Here is a 23267-nt window from a genome sequence, read left to right as displayed (position 1 = left end):
TCGGCCTATGGCTAAGTGTAAATGACTCCCATTGGTTTTGTGTTTGTGTATCCAAAGGCAGAATTTTCTCAGAGTAATTAAGATGTCCTGTAGGTATTTAGATAATTGCAATGGGAGCTGAGGGGTGCTTTGCAACAAATGACACTGCTGGTAGCTATTTCCTGATCCTGTGCTAAGGCTGTATTTAAGGGAAGAGAGTCCATTACTGCTTGGATTCCAGGCACTGTGTACCTACTGACTTGAGAATCACCCAGGGAGCAAGGGAAACGTATCTGCATGGTAAGGAATTTACATTTTGGTGCCACTAGCTTGGATGCTACTGACTGAAGAGGTTGTGACGGTTTTCTTGATGAGGACTTGGAAGAGTAAATTGTATTTTGACCAGTTAGGATTGGTGCAGTCATTTAATTTTGCTGTTGACAGGAGGGAGCTGATAATCAACTAGAAAACACTTTTACATAACTTCTAGCAAGCCACTTGATTGTTGTCATCCATTTGCATTGTGTCCTTGCAGCAAATTGGATGGGGAAGATCAGGTGGTGAATAGAGCAAGAGCTGGAGAGGCAGGAATCACATTGGATCTGGACTGTTTCGGTTCTCAGGAGTTGTCCATCCAATTAAGGATTGATGAGGGCCAAGCCAACAGTAGTGGAGGCCTGTCATTGCTCAGTTGTAATAAACAGTTAGTGGGTCACACAGAATCATCCCTCAATCTCTTCACAGCCCCCTGAGTCTATCACTGTGATCAGACCTTTTCTTGTTGGTTTGAATAGGAGTTTGCTCAATGGCAGGGAAAACTGTTTTAGCTGAAGTAATTTTATGTCCCAGTTTCTTGGGTGTTGATTGTGAGGGAATGTGGTTAATTACTGGGGTTCAGCTGATGAACAATAACTCATTAAGCTTCAGTGGCTCAGTTGCTTTTGTTCACATATCTTTTGCCTGTGTCTCTGCCTTGGGCAGTGGACTTGAATTACCACTGCTGACAGACCAGTCCCTAATTCAGTCCTGGCTTTTTCCTGCCAGTCTTGAGAAGAAAAAAGAGCAGCAAACCATCTGCTGCCTGCACTAATTGCTTCATGATTGCATTAATTGTTCTGGCTGAAAGTACAGTTGTTACTTGGCTGATTCTTAGCACATAATTGCAGAACTGCTGCATGCTTCTCCATTTTCTGCATAAAGGAGTTACAAATCAGAAGGAAACTCCAGACACAGAAAAGCAGTGCTTGTGAGGCAAAGGCTTTTTGGAGGTCTTGTACATGTAAGCTCTCATGGGTTTAATCAGCTTGCTTGTAGAATGAGGGGCTGTATTTTATGGGAATATTACTTATGTATTACTGTGTAATCTTCAAAAGTGGTTTGCTGTGTAATCAGACCGTGGAATAGAAGAGCCTCTAGTTCATGTGGAGACATCTTCTGCTATTCAGATGGGTCAGGCACACAGAGGAGTGGTTAGTAATCAGCCAGGAATAACAGAGCTATTTCAAGAGATGAAATAAAGGTGAAATTGGGAAACACAAGTCAGACAGGCAAAATGCAGAGTTGTAATTGCCCAGCTCGGGAATAAATGCACAGAGGCAGTCATGTACTGAAAGGCAGCAACAGAGGCTGAAAAACAGATTTAAAACTGAGTTATTGTTGTTGCTTCTTCACTCCCATTTTAAAGTAACTCTTGAAAAGTTAGGCACCCCAAATTAAAGGAGCCCTGTCAGCATAGCACTAGTAAATGAAGAGGTTTATGTTTTGGGATTTTTTTCTTTATTCATTTTGGTCTTTTCCAAATGTCTGGTTCCGCCTGCCTACCTTTATTTATTCTGTGTATCATGCTGAAGATGAATATTAGGGACTGATACTTATCTGTATTTCTAAAGTGCTGAAATTTGGCAAATCAGGATTCTGATACTTTTGGGAGAACATGTCTTCTGACATCAAACCCCATATCATCTTCTTCATTTTCCTACATTAAGGGATGTCCACTCCTCATGCATGCAAGTGGGAGAAAGGTATTGTTGTATCTGGGATGACAGAGAAACCACTTAGAGAAGAGATACAGATTCATATGGCCACAGGATGTCTGTGAGAGAGCAGACCAGCACTTAAAAGTACCTTCAGCCCCATCTCTCCCTGTGTTTTGGTCTAATACTTGTGTCTGACAGTAGAGTATCTGCCATAGACATAGCCAGAATTCACTCTTCAAGATGTGATGGGCTACTCTGATTGCACTCTGTAATTTTAAGACCTTTCATTTCACTGCATTAGGATCTTTTTAGGGTGTATCTGCTTGGAAAAGGATCACACACAGAACCTCTAGGAGTTCCTTTCAACATAAATTATTCTTTTTTTATTTACACACTCTCCGTTTCAATGGTAACAGTAATTTCTTACTTAGACTAGAGAAGGGACAATAAAATCCAGATTTTTTTTCTCAGAAATTGCATCATAGGTAAAAAACAAAGGAAAAAAAAGCCCAAACAAAACAACAAACAAAAAACCCCAAAACCAGAACAAACAAACCAAATGAACCAACAAAGCAACAACAAACAATGAAACCCCCCCCCAAACAAACACCAAAAAAAAACCCAATAAAACAAAACCAAACAAGAAAAAGAAACCACCCCAAAAACCCAACAAAAAACCCCAAAAGCCTGTTACCATCAAGTGACCTCCTTTTGGTGTGGTGTTTTGGTTTTTTTGTTTGCTACACTGCTGACAGCAGTAGTGACAACAATTCAGAGGACTATTCACTTGGGCTAATGTTAGCTGAGGGAGGCTAATCCCATCTAAAATTAATGGAGAGGAAAGAAGCTTCTCTAGAGTGGTAAGCATTAGCCACTTCGAATCATCCTCTGGAAAAGCCTATCTTTTTTGACAGACTGTGGACACAACCAGGGAGCTAGTTTGCATAAAGCTAACATTAGCCTGTGTGAACAACTCCCCCTTTCCCTGTGGCATCACTCCTGCCACAGTCTGCACTTTCTGTGTTTATGTTTGGGGCACCACTAATAATCCAAGCCAGTTTTCCAGCAGACCTGGTACTCTTTAATGCACATTGTTGAAGATGGGAAAAGTAGCAAGTAATTTCCATATTAAAAGTTGTTTGCCCCAGCTTTTGCAGAGTTGCACTTCCTGCTTGATCTTAGAAATCCCTTCTGGGTTACTTGTGCCAGGGATGCATAGGGCTTTCCTCCGGAAAGAAAGCCTTGTGACTGCTGCTCCCTGGTTTTAAGGCATTCAATATGGTTATGTTTTTAAGCAAGTGATGCACACAAATCCCCTCGTGTGTAGCTCAGGCTGTGGGTGAGGACTCAAGGCACAGATACCTGTTGGGCATCATGGGTGGTAACACATCTTACACACAACCCTTTGCAAATATCCCTTGCTATCTCTAAGCAAATTGAAAAGTTTGGTGGCAGCCAGTATTCTGAAAATAAGCAAGGGAGGGACATCAAAATAAGAATAAAGATGCCAGGTTGTATCTTCTTTTTTTTTTTCCCTTTCCTTTTTAAATTGGCCATAAGCCAGCGTAGAAAGTGTGTTGAAAAATATACGTAGAAAGTCTGAAAAAATACACGTAGAAAGTGTGTTTCTTAGAGTACCCATCAGTCTTTTACAGACCTCACTAAGCATAACGTGCTGGGGTAACAATTTAAAATAAAGAATGGAATTAAAAGTGATAGGAGTCTCTAATGTTGTTTCCTACTAATAATAAAAAAAATCAACTAGCAGAGCCCAGTGGAAGATAGATTTCTGGGCCAGGAGTGTGATCAGTGAATCAGAAGGAAAGACTTTCAAGCAGTAATCACTGTGCTCTTCACCACTGACTCACTCATCTTTAGGCAAATCAATATATCCTTGCTTATCTATCTATATAAACATCAGCCCTCTGTACCCTTATAGAACTTGTTCTTTTTCTGGTTTTAGATCCTGGATACATACTTTTAGTTAAGGATAGATCTGTTATTTTTCTGCAAGATTTTCTGTGTTCTATATAACTGCACTTTTCCTACTTCCATTAAAAAAAAAAAGACTTTTCACATTCCATCAGAGTTGGATGGTTCAGTGGATTAGGAATAAAGACATGTACCCCATTTTGCTGGATGTGCTACTGAACTCTGTGGTGTTGAGCAACTTCCATCGCTTTTCTGTACATGACTCACCTCTGTTTTCTCTGTCTCTGTCATTTGGTTGAGTGCAATCTCCAAAATGTCTCCAGTTTCTTATTATACAAAGTGCCTGTCAACACTACATTCACTGGAAGCCGTAGGTTTTAATATAATGCAAATGATGAACAATAATTTATTTTTAAATTTAAAGCTGTGCATGTGTGCATGAAAATTCTGACACTTTGCCCTAAATTCTGCTGTAGTAAGCCTTTTCTCTTGTGTTCTCATTCAAATACGGTGCACTTTTTAAACAAAAATGTGCTTATTTATTGCAGTTATCTAAGCAATTATGAATCTACTTAGTAAATTTACAACACAGCAGAAAGCAACTGCTGGGTACCCTGTTGTCTGTCACAGAGATAGTATTTCTTAGCGGAGAAGGGATTTAACCTTGAGGACAACATACTAAGTGGAGTGGTAAATTCATCATCCCTTGGATTTGAGATTGAGTGTCTTTCCAAATGATAAAATCTAGTTCAGCCATCAGTTGTTGGCCTGAATAATTCTCTCTACTGCTTGAGTTACTGGTAAAGATGGTGTAGCATCTGTTAGGAGGAGAACACACTGATGATATTAGAGGCTCCTTCTGTCTTTAAAATGTATATGCCAGTCAGAGTCCTTTAAATACCTCCTGGTAAGAAATATGTTTCCTGTCGCTTTTTTAACATGTGAGCTGAATGAACTGGGGACATCATCCTAATGCAGTTGCTTGCTTGCAAACTGCCACAAAGCCAGAATACTGGCTGATGTGGCTCATAGCTGACAGTGTGTGAGGAGTTATTGAGAAACAGGTGGGAAGAGAGCTGAGGGTCATCTTCAGGGTGCTTTGATGTGCTGAACATTCACAAAAGCAATTGCTGCGTTAGGACCAAACCAGACATCTCTGCATGGCAGCAGCCTGTGGTTCATCAGCAAAAGCAGCTGCAGAGCTGCAGCTATCACTGGTGTTTGAAGGGGCTGTGAAGCAGGTATCTGACAGCTTTATCACTCTGATGTGTTTCCATCCGCATTCAATAAGCACCAATTATTGGGTAACCTTATTGATGGTTCTGCGTGTGTGATTAATGCATTGCCTGCAACTTAAAATGTTCAAAGTCTATGCAGCATCCTGTGAACTTTATTGCTTCAAGGGTATTTAAGCTTCTTAACAGTGGAACTTACAAATAGATCAGAGATCCAGGAAGTAAATTAGTATCAGCCCTGTAGCACATTTCTGTATGTTTTATTTTAGGAAAGAAATACCATGCACAATTTTAGGTTCTTTTTTTTTATACAAAACATACTGTTCTTTTAAATGCAGTTTAGAAAAGAAAAACCTGGTCCATAGTCTGGTTCAGGGAATAGCAACATGCCTCCTAACCTTTGGCTGCTCTGAAGAAGAAATGCCCTGTGCAGTAATTTCTTTAAATGCAATGTACTTTGTTTGATACCCAAGTAAGCTGCACTGGATGCATGTGGGGAGCGTGTGTCCATCCAAATCCCTGTTCATTCAATTTCATTCCTGTTTTGAGATGTTGCTTTTGCCACTCTGGAAACTTCTCTCCCACTGTGATAATTTTTCATCCAACAGATAGAGTCAGGGGCAAAGGGGTGTGAAGGACCATAAAGGACTGTGCCTATATAAACATGTTCAATCTGAAATCCTTCTCTGATGCACTAACCCCATTTTTTTCTGCCAACTGTATAGAAAGCAAACGAAATGCAAGAGAGATTTAAATTGGAGAAGTGCATCACCAAATTGCAGCAATCCACATGATGCCTTCCCTACTGCTCTTTGCTTTCCTGAAATTTTCGATCAATTCAAAATATGGTCTTTCACAGTTTAATGATACTTGAAAAATGCTCTTATGAACAATGAGAATGATGACTGAAACCTTGTAGAAGACTAGAATTTCTTCAAATGCACCTGCATTTGTAGTAGTAGTAAAAGTAGTAGTGGTAAAGTACAATTTAACAGCAATATAAAATTTATTCTGCATAAATGAATGAGAAGAAGGACTGCTGGCATGTATATCAAATTGTGTTGTTGCATCTTCAGAAAAAAAATTGTCTTTATCCAGCTGGATTCTTATGTTTATAGTTAAAGCTAAACTGCTTTTGGGATGTTGCATTCCCTGGTGAATTTGAAATTTGAGGAAAATAAAGATCTCTCGAAATATTTATATGGTTCACCAGTGCAAAATCTGTGGCTAAGGTGCACTGGTGTTTGGAGGATTTTTGTGTGTGAACAAATGGTGTATGAAGGGGTAAGGGGGAAACAGCATGAATAGCATTAGTTTTAATCATCTCATAAAAACACGAGGAAGTGTAAGAGTCAAGAAGTCAGTATAGGTGAAGAAAGTACCAGGAGCTGTGGCTAGTAGAAACCTTCTCATGGAATTAGAGGTGAATTTGAATCAAACCCAGTGCTTTCAAAGCTGTTCTGAGCTAGTTTTCCATTTGCATCTGGTTTTTTTTTGGGTCAATAATGTAGTGTAGATTGATATTTTTTGGTCTGATCTGTGTCCAGGGAGAATGAGTTGAGAGTGCACAGAAACTAGAGGTGAGAGAAAGAGCCTTTTCTTTTTTGAATGTTTAACCAAAGTTGGTAAACCCAGTCAACTCAGACTCCATGTTATATTCCATTATAAAATGTTTAGGGGGAATCTCTGAAGTAAAAGAGAAATAATAGAAACTACTGACTTTCTCAAAGTATTTCCCTAATGTCACTTCCAACAGACAATTTAAATCACCCTTTATTTAACCAGGTTTTGAATTTCTATGTGCATATTTTTTCTTGCATGAGATTAAATCATTGTCTAAAATTTAATATCCTCATCAGCATGGGAAGCACATGGAACTGCCACATGATTCATGATCTGTATGTAGAGGAGCATCAGAATCAAATATTTAATCCAATTATTTTAAATGCTGAATGATGAAACATGATGGTTCCGTTGTATCTGCATCAGTCTGTAAAGACACTAAAGTGAAGATGTAGGCACAAGACATTCCTCACATAACAGCTTTGGCTAGGAAAAGTAATCTGTTTGAAAACATTAAGGGTGATGACAGGTCTTGACTGGCATAATGACCCTTTAGATGGTGTTATATCAGAATAGGTGGGTCTAATAAAACCCAGTGATTCTTAATGGAAAATTTTGGAAACAAAACACATTTTCTTCTTTTATTTTATGGATTTTACTTGGGTTTTTTATACTGTGAAATGCAAAAGAAAAAATTAGTCAAGTCTGAAGTTGGTGCTGGAAAGATTGGGAAATTAGAAGGGGAAAAGAATAATTAATACATGGCAACTGTATGCTGCTGTTACCTGGATATCCCAGAGCATTTCAAGGTGAAGCTTACACTATCCCTCTGAAATACATGAGCAGCTCTTGGGCTTCTCATATAGGCTGGGAAACAAAAAAGAGGGAGGGGGAGTATCATATCATGCCTGGTGTAGATAAGGAAAGAAGTTCAGTTGCCAGATGTCAGCTTTCCCTGCTCCCAGAGACAGTGGTGTCATGTTGTGAGAGGGCTGGGGAATTCTCTCACCATTCAGAGGGTTTATTTGAATCCCTGCTCAGCCTCAGAAGGTATTTGTAACCTCAGAACAGCCTTTTCTTTTCTTTTCCTTTGCATTTCTTTTCTCTTATATAAATGAGGTAGGTGGTAGGTTTCTACTTCACAGAATATTAAGATTTAAAAAAGCAAAACAAAGCAAACCCAGACTATTTAATGGTTGTTACAAAATCTGCAAATTACACAGAAAACTAAATGTAGAAGAGAAGAAGAAAGAAGAGAATTATTCCCTGATGAACAAGGGTCAAATCTGAGAGATCAATACAAGATTTGTACTTCATAACGGCTTTGTCTCCATGAAAACAGAAATGTCAGCTTAGCCCTCAGATGAAAACATACAATAAAATTGTAATAGGTTCGTTTCTATCTGTGCTTGAAAAATAAGTGCAGCAAAGAACATTCTCTGACTTCATTCTAATAATGCAAATTGTCATCAGACAGCAGTGCTTGCCCAAGAAAACAAAATGTCATCTTTGAAGGGACTGCATGCACAAGGCTATCACAAAAAGTCCCAGGAGAGAGAGGGATTTTGTAACAAGAGCAAAATGCCATGCTGGGTTTAAAAAATATCCATTCAAGCACCACAGTTGCTAAAAGGGGAAAAATAATCTCAGCTGGATCATAACCGATACTTGACAGAAACATAGCCTTCAAAGACTTCTTTTTTTTCAGTCCAACTGAATTAACTAGGTTTAAAAATTAATGATACTTTGAATAAAATATCTGAAAAAATCCTTACTGCATTTTTTTTTATGGAGGAGGTGGGGTGGTCATCCATAAGGTGGGGAATTCCCTCTTTGCTAAAGATACATTAGTGCTGCATGTTCTGCTGTGAGTCGCGAAAGGCCAAAGCTGGTGCTGAGATAATGGCAGAGGATGAAAAACCTTCTAATGTCTGGTTATAAAAGTGTCTTATCAAAGACAATGAGAGCTTTGGATATGGGCTCCCAGGGAGCTGGTGTTTCCCTTTGAGAGCTGTTGCCTTTTCTCACATGCTGTCTCCAGCTCACTGGGCACTGGCTTCTAATTTAAACAGTCCAGCCCTGACAGTAGAATTGCTGGATCCATTTCCTACCTTTGAAACAGAAACTCTTGCATTTCTCCACTTTTTTTACCTGAATTACATCTTCCTCAGGGCACAGATCAGGAGAAAGCGGGGCTGTGTGTGTGCTGTGCAGCATCACAGCCTCTGTTGTCATGGGGGAGTTGAAGGATGCTCCAGGTCAGGGGCCCTCTGCAGGAAGAGCTGTGCTGGAGAGCCAGAGGGAAGCTGTGGCACCCGGGCTGTCAAGCACCTGGCACTGCAGTGGGACTGCAGGAGGGGAGGAGGGTGCTACACCAGCACAGAGAAGGCTTTTGCAGGCTGTGATTAATTCATTCTGAGCAACGTTACTGTCACCGGCAAATTCAGAGAGGGAATAACCTGCTTATTAGGGAATAGCGACTTACTAGTTGTGTTCAGGGAAACCAGAGAGGGATAAGAGTGAGAGATAAAAAGTGGGAAAACAGGATTCAATATGATGACTTCAGCTGTGGGAACATCAGTGTCCCTGGAAAGCTTACATGCTGTTTATCCCTGGTCTGGAAATATGGAGGTATTTGCTGAGTTTGGATTGCTCCCTGTTCTTTATTAAAGGATCACATGAGCTTTATTGAAACTTAAATTACTGTATGTCAAAGACAGTACTTAGCACAAAAGAAACTACTTTACCATGAAAAGAAAAACTTTTACATCAGTGAGATAATAGAAAATAGCAGTAGCTTATTGTTGTCATGCTTATATTTGCTGCAATTATAAAAAAAGGTCTAGAAATGGATTTTGAGTGTGAGGGAGGGAAAATACTTCCTGTAGTGGTAAAGTTCTTGAATAGGTGACCTTAAATCACTTCAAAAAGTTGTTGTTCAATGTTCTAAAAGATTTTATATAATTTCCAAAAAGAAAAGTGTTCCTTTGTTATAGTTAGTGTTTCCTAAAGTTTCAATTAAAAATGGATCTATAATCTTCTACTTGAGAAAAAATAAGACTCACTGAAATTTTAAAATTGGATGCTCTTCTAGCCACAGAACGAAACTGTTTTTCCCTCTCCTTACTCTTGTTATCTTCTGTCCCTTCCGCCTTCTTCCCTCTCTCTTCTTTGACAGTGTTCAAGAGGAGGGGAGATGAAAGAGGTGAATTTTTAGCTTTAATATTTCAAAGTAAATTTTAACACATGCCAGTCCACTCTTTACCAAAAAGCTATTTAAATTAGTTTCTCCATGTTCTTAAAAGTTTTTAACATAGGAAAGGTATGGATATTGGGTTTTGCATTTGGAATCAATATCCAAATAAGGAGACCTCAAAGCTTTTTTATATCCCAGTCTCATAATTCTTAAAATGCATTCAAATCCTCTTTTTCGATGAACACAAAGCTTTTAAATAATAATTTTTTTTCTTGTGGTAGTCTCAAAGACATCCATCTTTCCTACCAATGCAGAGCCACTTCATGTTCCAAAAAAATTTGCCATGGTTTGCACATAAAAATTCAGGTCATCTGCATTTAATGCAAAATCCTTTAAGAGATGTCATGAAAAGAGAGATAATAGTTCAAAAAACAATGTCCAACATCTGCCTTGTCAGAAAAGGGGACTGACCAAGTCTACCAGGCAAAGAAAGGAAGAGAAATAGGATGAATCTGCAAGAAAAGGGTAGGGCGGACTGCCTCTCAGTCCTTCCACATGATGAATTTGAAGCTAAATTAAGCAAAAGGAATAACAGAACCCAAGTGATCCTTCCCTCTACTGACCTTCTGGGAATTGTTTGATGGCAGCACTTAGGGAGAGCAGCTGTTGGTAAGTGCTCTGTAATAGTAACATTTGTATATCATTCCACAAAGGCATGACAGAGGATTTATAATATCTGAAATGTGCCTTTTTGCTGACCTTTCTCAGGCTGGTTTGGCATTTATCATTGGAAGATTTTCTGAAATGATTGATGTATTTCAATATTGTTTGCGTAACTAGATGAGGAGAGGGTGTCACGTTATTGATAGGAGAAGGACAAGAGCAGAGGGAGAACCACACATTGTTTCTTTGGAACAAGTAACTTGTGCTGTTTCAACTCATCCAGTCCTGCAAGGGAGGTCCAGACATGTTAGAACATTTTTTGGTGCTAGATTGACAAAAGTTTGTAAGGATGGCACTGCTAATGGAAAAACAATGTTCTTCTGAACATAATACTGAGGAAGGCAACTGGATGATGAATTTTCATTCAGGGTGGGTTGCTGGGTTTACCCGTAAAGTGATCCCTCAGGTAATGCCAGTTGTGTCCCAAATCACACATCTCAGCATTCTCTATGCCAATAAAAGGTACCACAGACATGTTTCAGCTGCCTCAGGTGTGTCTCTTCGAGACTGGGATAAATGACAGTCCAAGTCACTGTCTCAGAAGTGGTAGAGGGTTTTTCAGGTTAATTTCTCTGGTATCTTTGTGTTTCACTGTGATTCATGACTGTTTGTTTTGTCCACAGTTATTCAGTTCTGTGGAGTTTGGCAGAAGATGGCTGCTTCTTCATGAGGGAGTTACACCCAACAGGTTCTACTGGTAAGAGCAAAACCCTCTCCCTAATTTCCTTGACACAACTTCCCCACACTACAGAGGAGCTGGAATGAAGTCTTGAAGACAATGTGGCTGAATACAGTCTGCACTGCTGATTTGTTGAGATTAATTTAGAACTGGTATGAAAGGGGCATTATATGTTTATACAACATTGGAATAGTGGGCCTTTGATCTAAGGGTCGTGCAGAACTGAAATATGCTGAATAATAGTCTGAACAAAGCATTGATTTGGGATGGGAGAATGAGCTCAGTTCTCCCATCTAAAATCAGTTCAGTCTGGTCCTGCTATAGTTAAGGGACAAAGCCTGAAGTCTTAGAGGACACCAGCATTTCTGCCACAGACAGACATCCTCTAATGGTTGCTGTGCTTTTAATTACTGTTAGACCTGCTTAGCCCTTGAAAGTGAGCATGTTTCCACCAGACAGAAATCAGTAACTTTGACTTACATGGAAAAGAAGACTGAGAGATGAAGATGACACTGGACTTTTTATTTCCCTGCAAACATGGTGGTATAGTCCAAATCAAATATAAGGTTCTCTTGTGTGTTGGTGTAAATCTGTGGGACTTCTCATCAATTCCTTATGGAGGCATTAGTCTGCCTCTGAGTAGAGGTGGGCTTGTGTCCTTTTAGAAGAGAAGCTTGTGGTAAAATAGTAATCTTGAAATTGGGAGGAGCTGAACCAATGATTAAAATGAGACAGGCATGGTAGTTTCTAAACCATAAATTTATGTCAAACACACAGGTTTTGAACATGGCAAGATTCATGAGTAGTTCAGTCAAATATTTTCTTTTAATTTATAAAAGAAGGAAGAGCGCTAGGTCAAATTTACTTCTAAAGTTGAATTTATATTTGGTCTGCAAAGGATAGACCAGAGATTTTGTTTGCTCCTTCTGCTTTTTAATCCTTTCTCAGAACCTGTGTTAGCTGAAGCTAATGCAAGCTAAATTCCATTTCTAACTTAAATTCATTGCTGTGGGAGTGTCTGTATGGACAGTCACATGTGTGTTTATATCACTGTTTATTTCCTGCAGGATTCCTAACAGGGTCTCAAAATATCAGATGCAAACACAGAGCTCAGTACATCTTCTGGTTTTTTCTGGGCTAATAAAAGCAGAAAGTCATAGAAATCTGGGTGCCCTGTCATTGAGACATCCAACAAAATTGTAATTGCTGAAGGGGCTCAGAGGGCTGAAAGGACTGTACCTGGACACCCATGTCCTGTATAGTACTCCAAGCCTTTTGAAGCTTCCTGTCATTGCTTACAGTTCTTGTTTATTGTGAAATGAGCTGATGGATGCCTGTAAAAAGAAAAATGATGAAGTTGTAATTTTCCTTTTCTGTGGAGCTCAAATTTGAAGGCCTCTTAGAACCTAACAAATAAGAGAACTCAGGCTTGGAGCTTCAAAGGCAAACAGCAAGTTAAAAGATGAAGAAATGTCCCAACCACCCATCCAATTTCCCTACAGCCATTCACAAAGCATGAAAATGCAAGCCTGTATTTTCACCTTGAACAGAATGCCCCTTGCATAACACACCTCAGTGTAAGCTAGACTGTACTTTTGCTGTCAAAAGTGAGAATAATACAACTTGTGGAGACACCATTGCATCTCGTACTGGCATATTTATAATGATTCTAGGACAAAAAATAATTTTAGCTGCAATTCTATGGACAATGTCAGTCTTCAAGCACATCCACAGCAGAAAGCAGCTGTGCCTGTGTGATTGAGAGCACCACAGAGAGCAGTACTTTAAAATGCATTTCCATTCTGTGCAGGCAGGTACTTGAGGATCCAGCAGCACTGAAATGCTGAATCAGAAGGGAAGCCCCTTGCACTCCAGGCGTGGTCACAGTTGGCAAAAGGGAAGTGGGGCCTAAGAGGGTGCAGAAGTACAGCTGAAATCCAGATTTCTGCAGCACCATCTCTGTAGCCAGTGCTGGTGTACAAGTTGGGTAAAGCCTTGCTCAGAGCCCCATGATTTGTTGTTGATTGGGCTTTTAAAATTTATTCTTGTGTGTTTTGGCTTGTATCCAGCGTGTAATCAACCTGGAAAGTGAGAAGACTGACTTCACTTATTCTTAAGAACAGAAATAAATAGTGAAGTAAAATGTCCTGAAGTCACAACTTAAAGCAGAATGTGGGGATACTCTCTGCTGTTCCTGGTGCTTTCTCTAAATCAAATGGCTTTGAATGGATTAACCAGGACACAGCTGTACTGGGCAGAGAATGAGGGAAATATTTGGTATCTAAGGGAGGCTGAGGAGTTTCGTTAGTACAAATTGCTTCCAGTAGTCTCTAAACTAGGACTTCTCCAAAACTGGAAGACACAAAGCAAGGCCTCTGGCATCAGGCTTTCCTGAGGCTGCGTTTAGTTACACTGCTTGTTTTGACAGGGAAGGTGCACCTGGAAGGCCTTTTTTCTTTCATCAACCATTCAAACCTTTTACATGAGTTTGAATGGTTGATGAAAGAAAAAATGCATTTTCCTGATTGCTCACTGATATTTTCATTGCCATTTTAGCTTGTCATGTTGTCTTGTAAATAGCTTTTGGGTCACTCAGAAGTGTTGTGAATAAACTCCACTGAGCTTGCTAGTTTTAGTCTTAAGAAGGCTCTATCAGCAAACACTGCCAGAGAAGCTGTAATGTCTTTTACAGCTGCATTTCTTGTATCTGTTGCCAAGAGAATTTTCTTCTTTATTTGCTTATTTTTGGTTGGTTTGTGAAACACCTCTTCCTCCTACCACTCCAGAGAAATTTAATCCCCTGAAGAAAAACAGTCTGATGATGCTTACTACATAACTCTGAGCAAACCCTATGTGGACACAACTCAGTTCCTTGTAGGCCACATGTACTTTTTATTCTTTCATCCTCTGTTACATAAAGAGGAGACATTAATATGGAAACATAATATTTTTTATTCAAAGCTCTTCTGTTCCCCCTTTTCATTCTTGCACCTGGAGCTCCAAGTGATGCCCCGACATCCACATGTGTGATGAAAGAAGTGTAGTGTCACTCTGTGAAAGGAAATGTCAGGTGGGAGGTGAGCAGATGAAGTCAAACCTTTAAAATGGGAGGTGACTGGAGACTTCTTGGCTTATAAACGCCCATCAAAAACCAAAATAAAACAAATGTTGGAAAAAGAGATCTGTAATTTTCTACCTCAATAAAACATTGTTAGGACACTTGTGGCTGGGCAGGTTTTAGTTATGGGCTGCTCTGACTGACACCTCATTAAATTTCTGTAAATTGAGTATCTCACATATCTGTTTGCATAATCTAGGGATGTGGAAGAGGTGTACTGAAGAAAATGTACTCCCCTCAGAAAGCCAACCACATATTTATTGTGTGTCTGGTGGAGGCTTGGAAGAACGCTGCATACAGGCAGCATATGCAGTGACACAGCAGTTCTGTGCTCTATCAACAATTTTCACGTTTGTTATTATTTTTCCAGTAGCTTCTTGAGATTTTGCTGTTCAATGTACTGTGACAGAAAAATGCATAAAAGTTATCAAAGTACTTTGTAATTCTGAAACTGTGTGCTCTGTGAAAATACCTAATTACTAGGAAGGAGTATTCTAAGCAATATTAATTCAGCAGTGTAATACAGAAACAAGTTGATATACATGGATTATTGCTGATAGCACAGTGTTTACTAATGTATTTGGCATTAGGGAAAGAGAATGCAGTATATCCTGGTTAAAAGAGTTGGCTAAAAATGCTTTATTTAAATACTTCTGAGTTTATTTTTGTGATGCTTGGTGATTTTTGGTCAACACTCCTATTGTGGAATTTTGCTGGTGTAGATGCTGGTTTGTAGTGAATACAAATGTGAACACTATTGGTGAACCAGTTGCACTGGGAATTATGTTGCTTTTTTCTTCCTTTTTTAGAGTGGTTCAGTCATCCAGTCAAAGTTCAATAGTGATACTTTGTGACTTGCAAATCCAAACATCCATGGCCTGTAGTTGCAGAAAAGCTGCTCAAAGAGCATATAGTCCTATATGGCCAAAATATAAATTTGTTGGTCATTAAAAACCAGGTTTTTATTCTGGTCCTCAGATCAAGTCATGCCTTCCACCAGAAATTATTTCCTTAAAGTCAGTAAATCATTAGAGCTGGCCCTAAAAAAAAAGGTTAAAAATATCATTAAAATTTGCCAAAACGTAATAGTTTTTAATCAAAATGAGATGTTTTACTGAAAAGATTCTCATCTAATTCTAACCAAAACTTAACCTTGAGAAACTTGGAGGGGGAGGAAAGGAAAGAAATAAAATCGAATAATAAAAGTGTCTTAAAAACTAACATAAAATGGACAATAGAAAAGCCCAACCAGTAAATTAGGTCATCAGATTACAATCATTATCTCTACCAGTGGTATTGATTTTATTTTCTACTTGAGTATTGCACCCAGACAAGCAAGTAGGAGAAATACAAAAATAATAGCACTCCATACTTCAAGAAGATTGGAAGGCTGTAATAACAGGAGGGCTGGAGCACCTCTCCTGTGAGGCTGAGAGACCTGGAGATGTGGAGATGTTCAGTCTGGAGAAGAGAAGGCTCTGGCGAGACGTTAGAGCATCTTCCAGTGCCTGAAAAAGGCTACAAGAGAGCTGGAGAGGGTCTTTTGCCAGGGGCATGGAGTGATAAGACCAGGGGTAGTGGCTTCAAGCTGAAAAAGAGCAGGTCTAGGTTAGATATTGGAGGAAATTCTTTACTTTTCGGGTGGTGGGGCATTGGCACAGGTTGCCCAGAGACGCTGTGGAAGTTGGAAGTGTTGAAGGCCAAGTGGGATGGGGCTTTGAGCAGCCTGATTTGTGGAGGGTGTCCCTGCCCATGGCAGGAGAACTGGAGCTGGAGATGATCTTTAGGATCCACTCCAACCCACATGATTTGTGATTTCCAGTAGCATCACATGTCCACAATGTTAATGATTCCCTGGAGAAATGAAAGGAGATATGTCAGTTTGGTAAGAGGTGTTGCTAAGTCTCCTCTTATGTTTTTCTGAGTATTAGCAGAAGAAAATGGAGGCAAACACTGTAAAACAGTAAGCCATCCAAACTCTTCCATCAAATAATACAAAAATATGCACACACACTGAAGGGGAGAAAAGCCTGTAAGCAGCTGGGAGGACAGATAAGTAGATAGGGCTAAATTTGTGTTTCTTTTATGAGTCGTAGCAAAGAAAGTTAATCTTCACAGTATAATTATAGAGTATATATATTTTCTGTTTCAGAGGAGGCTGGAGACTGTATTTTAAAGGCTCTGACAGTGTTCACTGGAGGAGCTGAAAGAGCTGAAAATCAAGGGGATGAGGTGTCAAAGCCCTGTTAAAAACTTCATTATATTCAAGCACTTGGAGCAAGCTGGGTGCACTGTCCCAGTGTTTCTGTCAGGTCTTGGCTTGGTGAGATTTGCACGCCCACCCAGGTGGGCTGAGGCAATTTAAATGCCTCAGTGCCTGGGCTGTTTACAAATGATGCTGTGTATGGCTGAACAAGACCTTTTAATCACTGCACGGCAACTGCTGGAAGCTGATGGGAAAGATGCCAATCAAAGTGCATTGTGACAGCCTGTCCAGGAAATCATCCACTTGATCTAACACACAAGCCTTTTTCAGTGAGTTGAAGGGAGGAAATTTAATATTTTTTTTCATAGCTTAAATATGGTGGTTATGGGTACATGCCAGAGAAACCCACGACAGTTTTCAGCAGGTGTGAATGAAGTAAATGCTCATCTGGTTAAGCCTTTTGGGACCCAGTCTGGTTGATGCATAAGTTGGTGTGTTTTAGTTTTCCCAATTCAGCAGCTATTTCTTAAAAAATCATCCAGAGATACTTTATAAAGGAGTACAGACTCCCATGAGCTTCAGCTTTTCTACATCACCCACTTTCCCTCATTAAAGTTCTGCAGAAGTAGGCAGGCATCTATTCACCATGTTCAGAATCTTGATCTGGGGGCTGATCAGTAACAGGAGCCTGCAGTGCTGTGCAGGACCCTGGAAGGTGTCAGTCTCCAGCAGGCATTGGAATTAGGAGCTGCCTTCTCTGTAAAGGACAAACCTTGAGAAGGTGAAGCAGTGCACAGGTAAATCACCTGTGGATTTGACTGGGTCTGTGTCAGGGAGGTTGCACTGCTCTGTTCTCTTGTGTGTTTAATGAGCAGCACACTGTGCTACTTTCCTCTCCTGCTCTACGTGACTTGCTGGCCTCCTCCAGAGCTGCCTGGCTGGGCCACAGCACTGCAAGGTGGGAGAGACATTCCTTAACACAGTGGGAAATTGTGATCCTATTAGCTGTACCAGCAGAGAAGCTGTAAATCAGGTAGGTTTGGTTCATGATACCAAGGAGGGGAGCTCAGAGGCTGTAACTAGAGGGTACTTTCCTCCTCCTTTCTCTTCAAGCCAGCTTGAAGTCTTAAGTTTCCTACAATATATGTAAAAGAGATATAAGGCTATCTTAAAATCAGGATCTAGTCCTGGTTAACTGAATTTTATCCACTTAGTTTAGATCCTCATTTTAAGACATTCCTCCCACCCTGTGTTACCAGCAATAGGCAGCTGCCTCCTGAGAATTTGCATCCATCTATTTCAGAGTTTTAGCTAAGTTTCCACTCTGAAGCATCCCACAGAGGGCTGTCACAGGGGAGAAGGCTTCCTTTGCTGCTGCCCTCAAAGCTGTGGGGTATATAGACAACAGAGTGTGGAAGGGTATGGGTCATTATGCACTGGGGCTCTGAAAAGTGGTGGGATGGTGAGAGTGAAAATAACTCGCCGCAGCCTGAAAGTCTCACCACTACCCCCAGTTACCGACTCACCTATTTCAGTGTCACTAGCAACAACCACCTGCTTTTCTGGGTTAGTGCTGTGAGGTGGCACAATTAGGAGAAGTTGGGCTTTACTCACTGAACTTCTGTTTTCTATCAGTTCTAAAGAAAGGGTGACAAACTGACTGAAGCAAACCATAGCATGGATTTAGCCCAGTGGCTGCCAGTTGAATTGCACCAAATTGTATCATTTCATGTGATTGCACCATGTGGGAAAGAATAGTGCCGAGTTGTAGCAGGGAAAAACTAATTAAATTATGGTCAGGGGAGATTTATTAGCCAGATGTAAAGAAATGAATTGCTGATTTATGGCTATCTGGAATCTGTCCGTGTTTCTAAAACATGTCAGGAGTATGTGGTTAGGAGATGTTAGAGCTGGAAAGCAGTCTTTAAAGTATGTTCCAGGAATAGTAAAATCGGTGAAACTTCACATAATAGGGAGTGAACTGAAGAAACCACAAGAATTGCCTCCCACACTCAGCTCCCTGGGGCAGATTCACTGACCTCTGCAAGCACAAAAAGGAACAGAGAGTATCTGCAAAATCCTCATGGAGTCAATATAGTAGTAAAAGAAAAAGGAGCCTGGAGGACTCTCAGCTCTATTTTTGTCTCTGCCACATAGCAACTGTGTGATCTTGGTCAAATCAATGAGGCCCCTGTGCTCTTGACTAATCAGTGAAGTTTATCTGTAAAGCTGAGAACAAAAATTTTCCTCAGCCCCTATTTCTAACTTGGTCTTCTTGTCTTGTACTTTTCCATAGGTCTTGAACAAATCAGTACCATGCAGGGAAGGTTACTTAAAGGTTGATTGTCAAGTGCTTTTGTATCTTTGGACAAAAAGCTCCCTGTTCAGTGCTACATGTTACTATTTTTGTGAATGGAAATTAGAATTTAGTGTTATAGAAACATCAGTGGGACCAAAAAATTGATGCTGCCATGGACAACATGAGCATCATCCACTGTGTTTGTTGTTTTCATTCTGTCCTTTAAAACAAAACCAGTAATCTGCCATTCACTGAGCTGGAAGAAGGTGCCAATTTTTTAACATGAAGTGACAGGATATGTCCAGAGGCAGTGGAGGAGCTGGTTTTGCATTGGTAAGATTTACGATAAGGGATTCGCATGAGTGCTGAGGCTAAAGGAAGATAAATCCCTAAAGGCAAATTCTACCGATAATTGAATTACAAAGCCATTATCATGTGCTGAACAAAGCAACTTTATAGCTTTATTGTGACAGGATAAAGCTTGTTAGAATATTTATGCTCATAGGACAACTTTGGCATAAGGATCTCTAGGAGTACATTCCCTCTTCCACATGACTGTTGCAGCTAGTTAGTCTTTCTGTGTAACACAATGTATGTGGAGATGGGGATTTGCTCAAATTGGGACTAGGAAGAGGGATTGCTGAGGTCAGGAAGCATCTTAGATATACAGCTTGTTAAGAACAAAGCCATCTGTGGAATGCAGCTGAGGCACATAAGCATTTCTCATGCTGAGTAGTCAAACTGGATTTTCCAAGCAATGTCACTTTTCTGTTTGGCATTGCACTGCAGCCACATCTGAGCTACTCCCACTCAGTGCTGATAATCTCAAAATGGCCAGAACTGTGTAGATCTCATTCCATCCACTTTAGTGGAAACAGTCTGTTATGTCATTTGTCTGCCAGCCTTTGCTGCATGAACAAGTCATACCTGTTTATCCCCAAAGCAGGTGAGGTGTGGGCACAGGAGTCCTAATTCTGCATTTGGTCACTTCCTCTGAGACATAGAAAAGCTGCATAAATCCTCTGTGTCCTTATAATGAATGAGGGACATTCACACTGGTTTTGTCTGTGAAAAGGGCATGGTAGGATTTGGCATTCTGGGCCATTTGCATCAAAGATCCTGTAAAATAACAATGTCAGCTACTGCCTGTCTTAAAAGATGTTTGATCTTGGCTGCTGTGAGCATGTATGATACAAGAAATACATATGAAAGGATTGCCATTGAGTTTCTTGTGTATATAGTCCCAGATACAGTGTGTCTGTGTCTGAAGTCAAGCATCCAGAACCAAAGGCACCCAAAACTGCTTTCCAGAATGCACAAATCCTTGAGACGCAGCCCTTACTGTCTGGTGTTTTGAGTTCATTGTTTATGAAAAAATGGTAGTTTGAAATTAGGTGCAGCAAGTAGAAGCTTTTGCTTTCTTCACAATGATGCCTTTTTGCAGTTCTGAGTGGTCTGACTGCATTGCAAGCCTCATCAGTTCCCAGCATCCATAAACAATTGCTTTTGTCCCTAGAAGTGAAAAAAGATAGAAGAGGTGGAAACCCCAGGATAACAGGGTCTCTATTGAATTTTCTTGGCTCAGAGGAGCTGACGGGCCAAGGAAGCCAAGGTTTTAGAAATGTTTCAGACAGAGAAGATGGCAAGGGGTTGGTCACTACAGAAATATGCCAACTAGCATTTACTGTGCAACGGGCAGTGCCAGGCTGCTTTTGTTTAGTTCAGCCTAGTTCCAAACCAGGGGATGATTTGGGGTCTTTTCCCTGTGCCGCTTCTCACGGTGGATGTGGAATCTGCATTCAGAGCAATTACTGTGCTGCAGCCAGTGCTATCGATTTGTGAGGCTCTCAAGTGCAGATAACTACTTAGCAGGCTTGATAGTGATTAAAATTTTAGGAAGCAACTTTGTAATAGGACCGTGGGGGTCCTAAATTTTTCAAAATGTAAGCATCTTCAGTGTAAAGGCAGTGGGGTCACTGCCTTGCACTCTCTTTGGCTTTTCTAAATCCTCCTTTTCCCAAAAGATTTTTTTTCTTTTTCTTTTCCTTTTTATGTTTTTAAAACATCCAGACAATTATACCAACAAAACACTTGAAGTTAATCACAAAAATACAATAAGCACCATTCAACAGTAAGCCTTGCAAGGATATCCCTGGTGTCCTTAAGTTTCTGGGAGTATTACAGAAAGCCTGAGATTAAAGGGACGGACAAAGGACATGCTGGCATTTTACCACAAAGTGAAAACATAGACTGAGGCAAGAAGAAAAGTTTGTGGGTATATGAATGTTTGGTCTTTGAGAGCAGATGCTGAAAGGGAAGAATGGGTTTGAGAAATATGAGAAGAAAGCACTGTCAGCATAGAGAACAGAAGTTGCTCAGAACAGGGAATGGCTAATTTGGGACTATTGTTTGTTTTTAGAGAGATTTCTGAGAGAAGTCAGTAGAGGGGGTCCCAGAATGTTGTTGATGTGTTTCCCTGTTCTTTGTAGGGTGCTTGGTTTATCAGCTGTTGAGCACACAGCACTGTTCCTCATCTACCTTGGGAAGCAGTGCATTGCCCATGTTGCACTGACCATGTGCACACAAGATAATTAGGTACAGTGGGCACTTGCTTTAAGTTACAAACACTGAGTTGGAGGCTTTGGTGCTCTCCTGGGCCCATCCAGCATGCAGTTTCCTTCTTCTACATGTGCAGCTTGTTGTTTTTTTTTTTTTTTCATCATTCTAGCTTTGGTTCAAGAACCTTCCAGTCTGGTTAGAAATGGAATTTCTTTGTAATCTGTTATTCATTCTTTTTCATATGGACACCATGGGTTTAAAACTGTTACTTAATATTCAGTCTTGTATAAGTACATTGACTTTTTCAGCTTCTAAGGATAATGCCTTTGGTTTTTTCCCCAGCCATGAAGGAGACAAGAAAACCCTCTGATAGACTAGCTGGATGCTTGGTAGTGTTGTGATTGATTTGGTTGACATACTAAAAATTCAAGAATTCTGATATACATCCTACAGTTCCTAGCACCTTTTTTCCAGTAGATGCTTTAGGAACAGATTGTGCTATGCATGTGAAAGGATATGTCTGTCTTCCTAGAGAGAGCATATTCTCAGGGGCTGTACAACCAAAAGCACAATATTTATCTCCTGTATATGCTCACTGTGGTCAATATTAAATTTCTGAATGTCTCTTAGGCTTTTATATGTCCTAGAGCAAATAATAAGGCTGATGTAAGCTATATAAAACATTTCTCAGAAAAAGGACTGCTTGGGACATTCAATTACCCCTTTAATTGCAATCCATATTTCATCTGTAATTTGTGTTTTTAAAATTAGATATTAAACATATTTCAGGTCTGTTGTGTTTCCTACTTTGGGACCTTTATGTGATCACATGTGGATGTCTGTAGTGTGGGTGTCCAGACATCTTAAATTCAATGGAGAGAAACAGGCCGTTCTAGGATAAATTGTCACAAAGTCATATCTAACACTGTTCAGCTGATCCAGAGTGCAAAACTGCCTGTTTCATCTCTCTGCCTGCAAAGAGAGCTGAGTGTGATTAGTTAAAGCTGTACATCTGTGATGTACAGCTGGGTAAGATGAAAGTTACTTTATGTGGCTTTTCAGGTGGTATGGAGAGATGTATAAAGAAATAGCCTAAGGCTACCATGGAGCAAGACAGCATGATCCAAAAAAATGTGACATTACAAAAATGCTGGTCAGTAAGCTCTCAGCAGAATCCAGATGGAACTGATATGTTTCTGGCTGTCAGCTCTGTTCAGTTAATAATGATTTGAGCAGATGTGTATTTGTATTTTTCTTGTTCTTTACAACTGATTTTTCATGTTGGCATTTAATATTATGGGCCTGACCATGACCTTGTGCTGTCACAAATCAAGCCAGTTGTATATCAAAGCAATGAAATGTGTACTTTCTAATGTAGGGAGAAAGATCTGGCAGATAGGAAGTCATGATATGGCTCTTGACTATACCCCAGATACCCTCTTTGACTTTAGGAATTTCCTCCTCTGGACCTTACTTTTCATCTTTGTCATCACATTCCTAAGTTGCAGGGGTTAGGAGACATCAGAAGAAAGGAAGTCCTGGAGTTTTGTCACCAGCTTGTTTCAGCTGGCCTTGTTCTGTGCCCCCTTGGGACAACTGATGGTTTAATTCTACCTTGAACTGAAGCTCCTACAGTCCCTATACTGGCTGAGACTAAGTAATATGCATTTCAGGGCTTGAGGGATCCAGATTTTTATATGCTGCTCTTAAGGCACCTAAAAGTTTGATGTAAATTACGGCTCATAAAATTGACTCTTTGCCTGAGAAGATGCAAAAGGTGCTTCTCTTGGGGTTAGAATAAC

At 40.1% G+C, this 23267-nt stretch overlaps 1 protein-coding gene across 3 annotated transcripts in view; it reads left to right on the top strand.

Moving 5' to 3' along the window:
• Positions 1-23267, top strand: part of SORCS1 (sortilin related VPS10 domain containing receptor 1) — a 257781-nt gene that overhangs the window by 156629 nt on the left and 77885 nt on the right. For all 3 annotated transcript variants that reach the window (XM_074545192.1, XM_074545190.1, XM_074545191.1), the window contains exon 5: positions 11228-11301. In XM_074545192.1, the coding sequence (XP_074401293.1) occupies positions 11228-11301 (74 nt within the window). The remainder of the gene's footprint in view (positions 1-11227; positions 11302-23267) is intronic.

Source organism: Zonotrichia albicollis, chromosome 7 (genome assembly GCF_047830755.1).
Source record: "Zonotrichia albicollis isolate bZonAlb1 chromosome 7, bZonAlb1.hap1, whole genome shotgun sequence".
In the NCBI taxonomy this organism is placed as follows: domain Eukaryota; kingdom Metazoa; phylum Chordata; class Aves; order Passeriformes; family Passerellidae; genus Zonotrichia; species Zonotrichia albicollis.
Note: the sequence above shows the minus strand (reverse complement) of the source record. Positions and strands in the feature narration are given on the sequence as shown.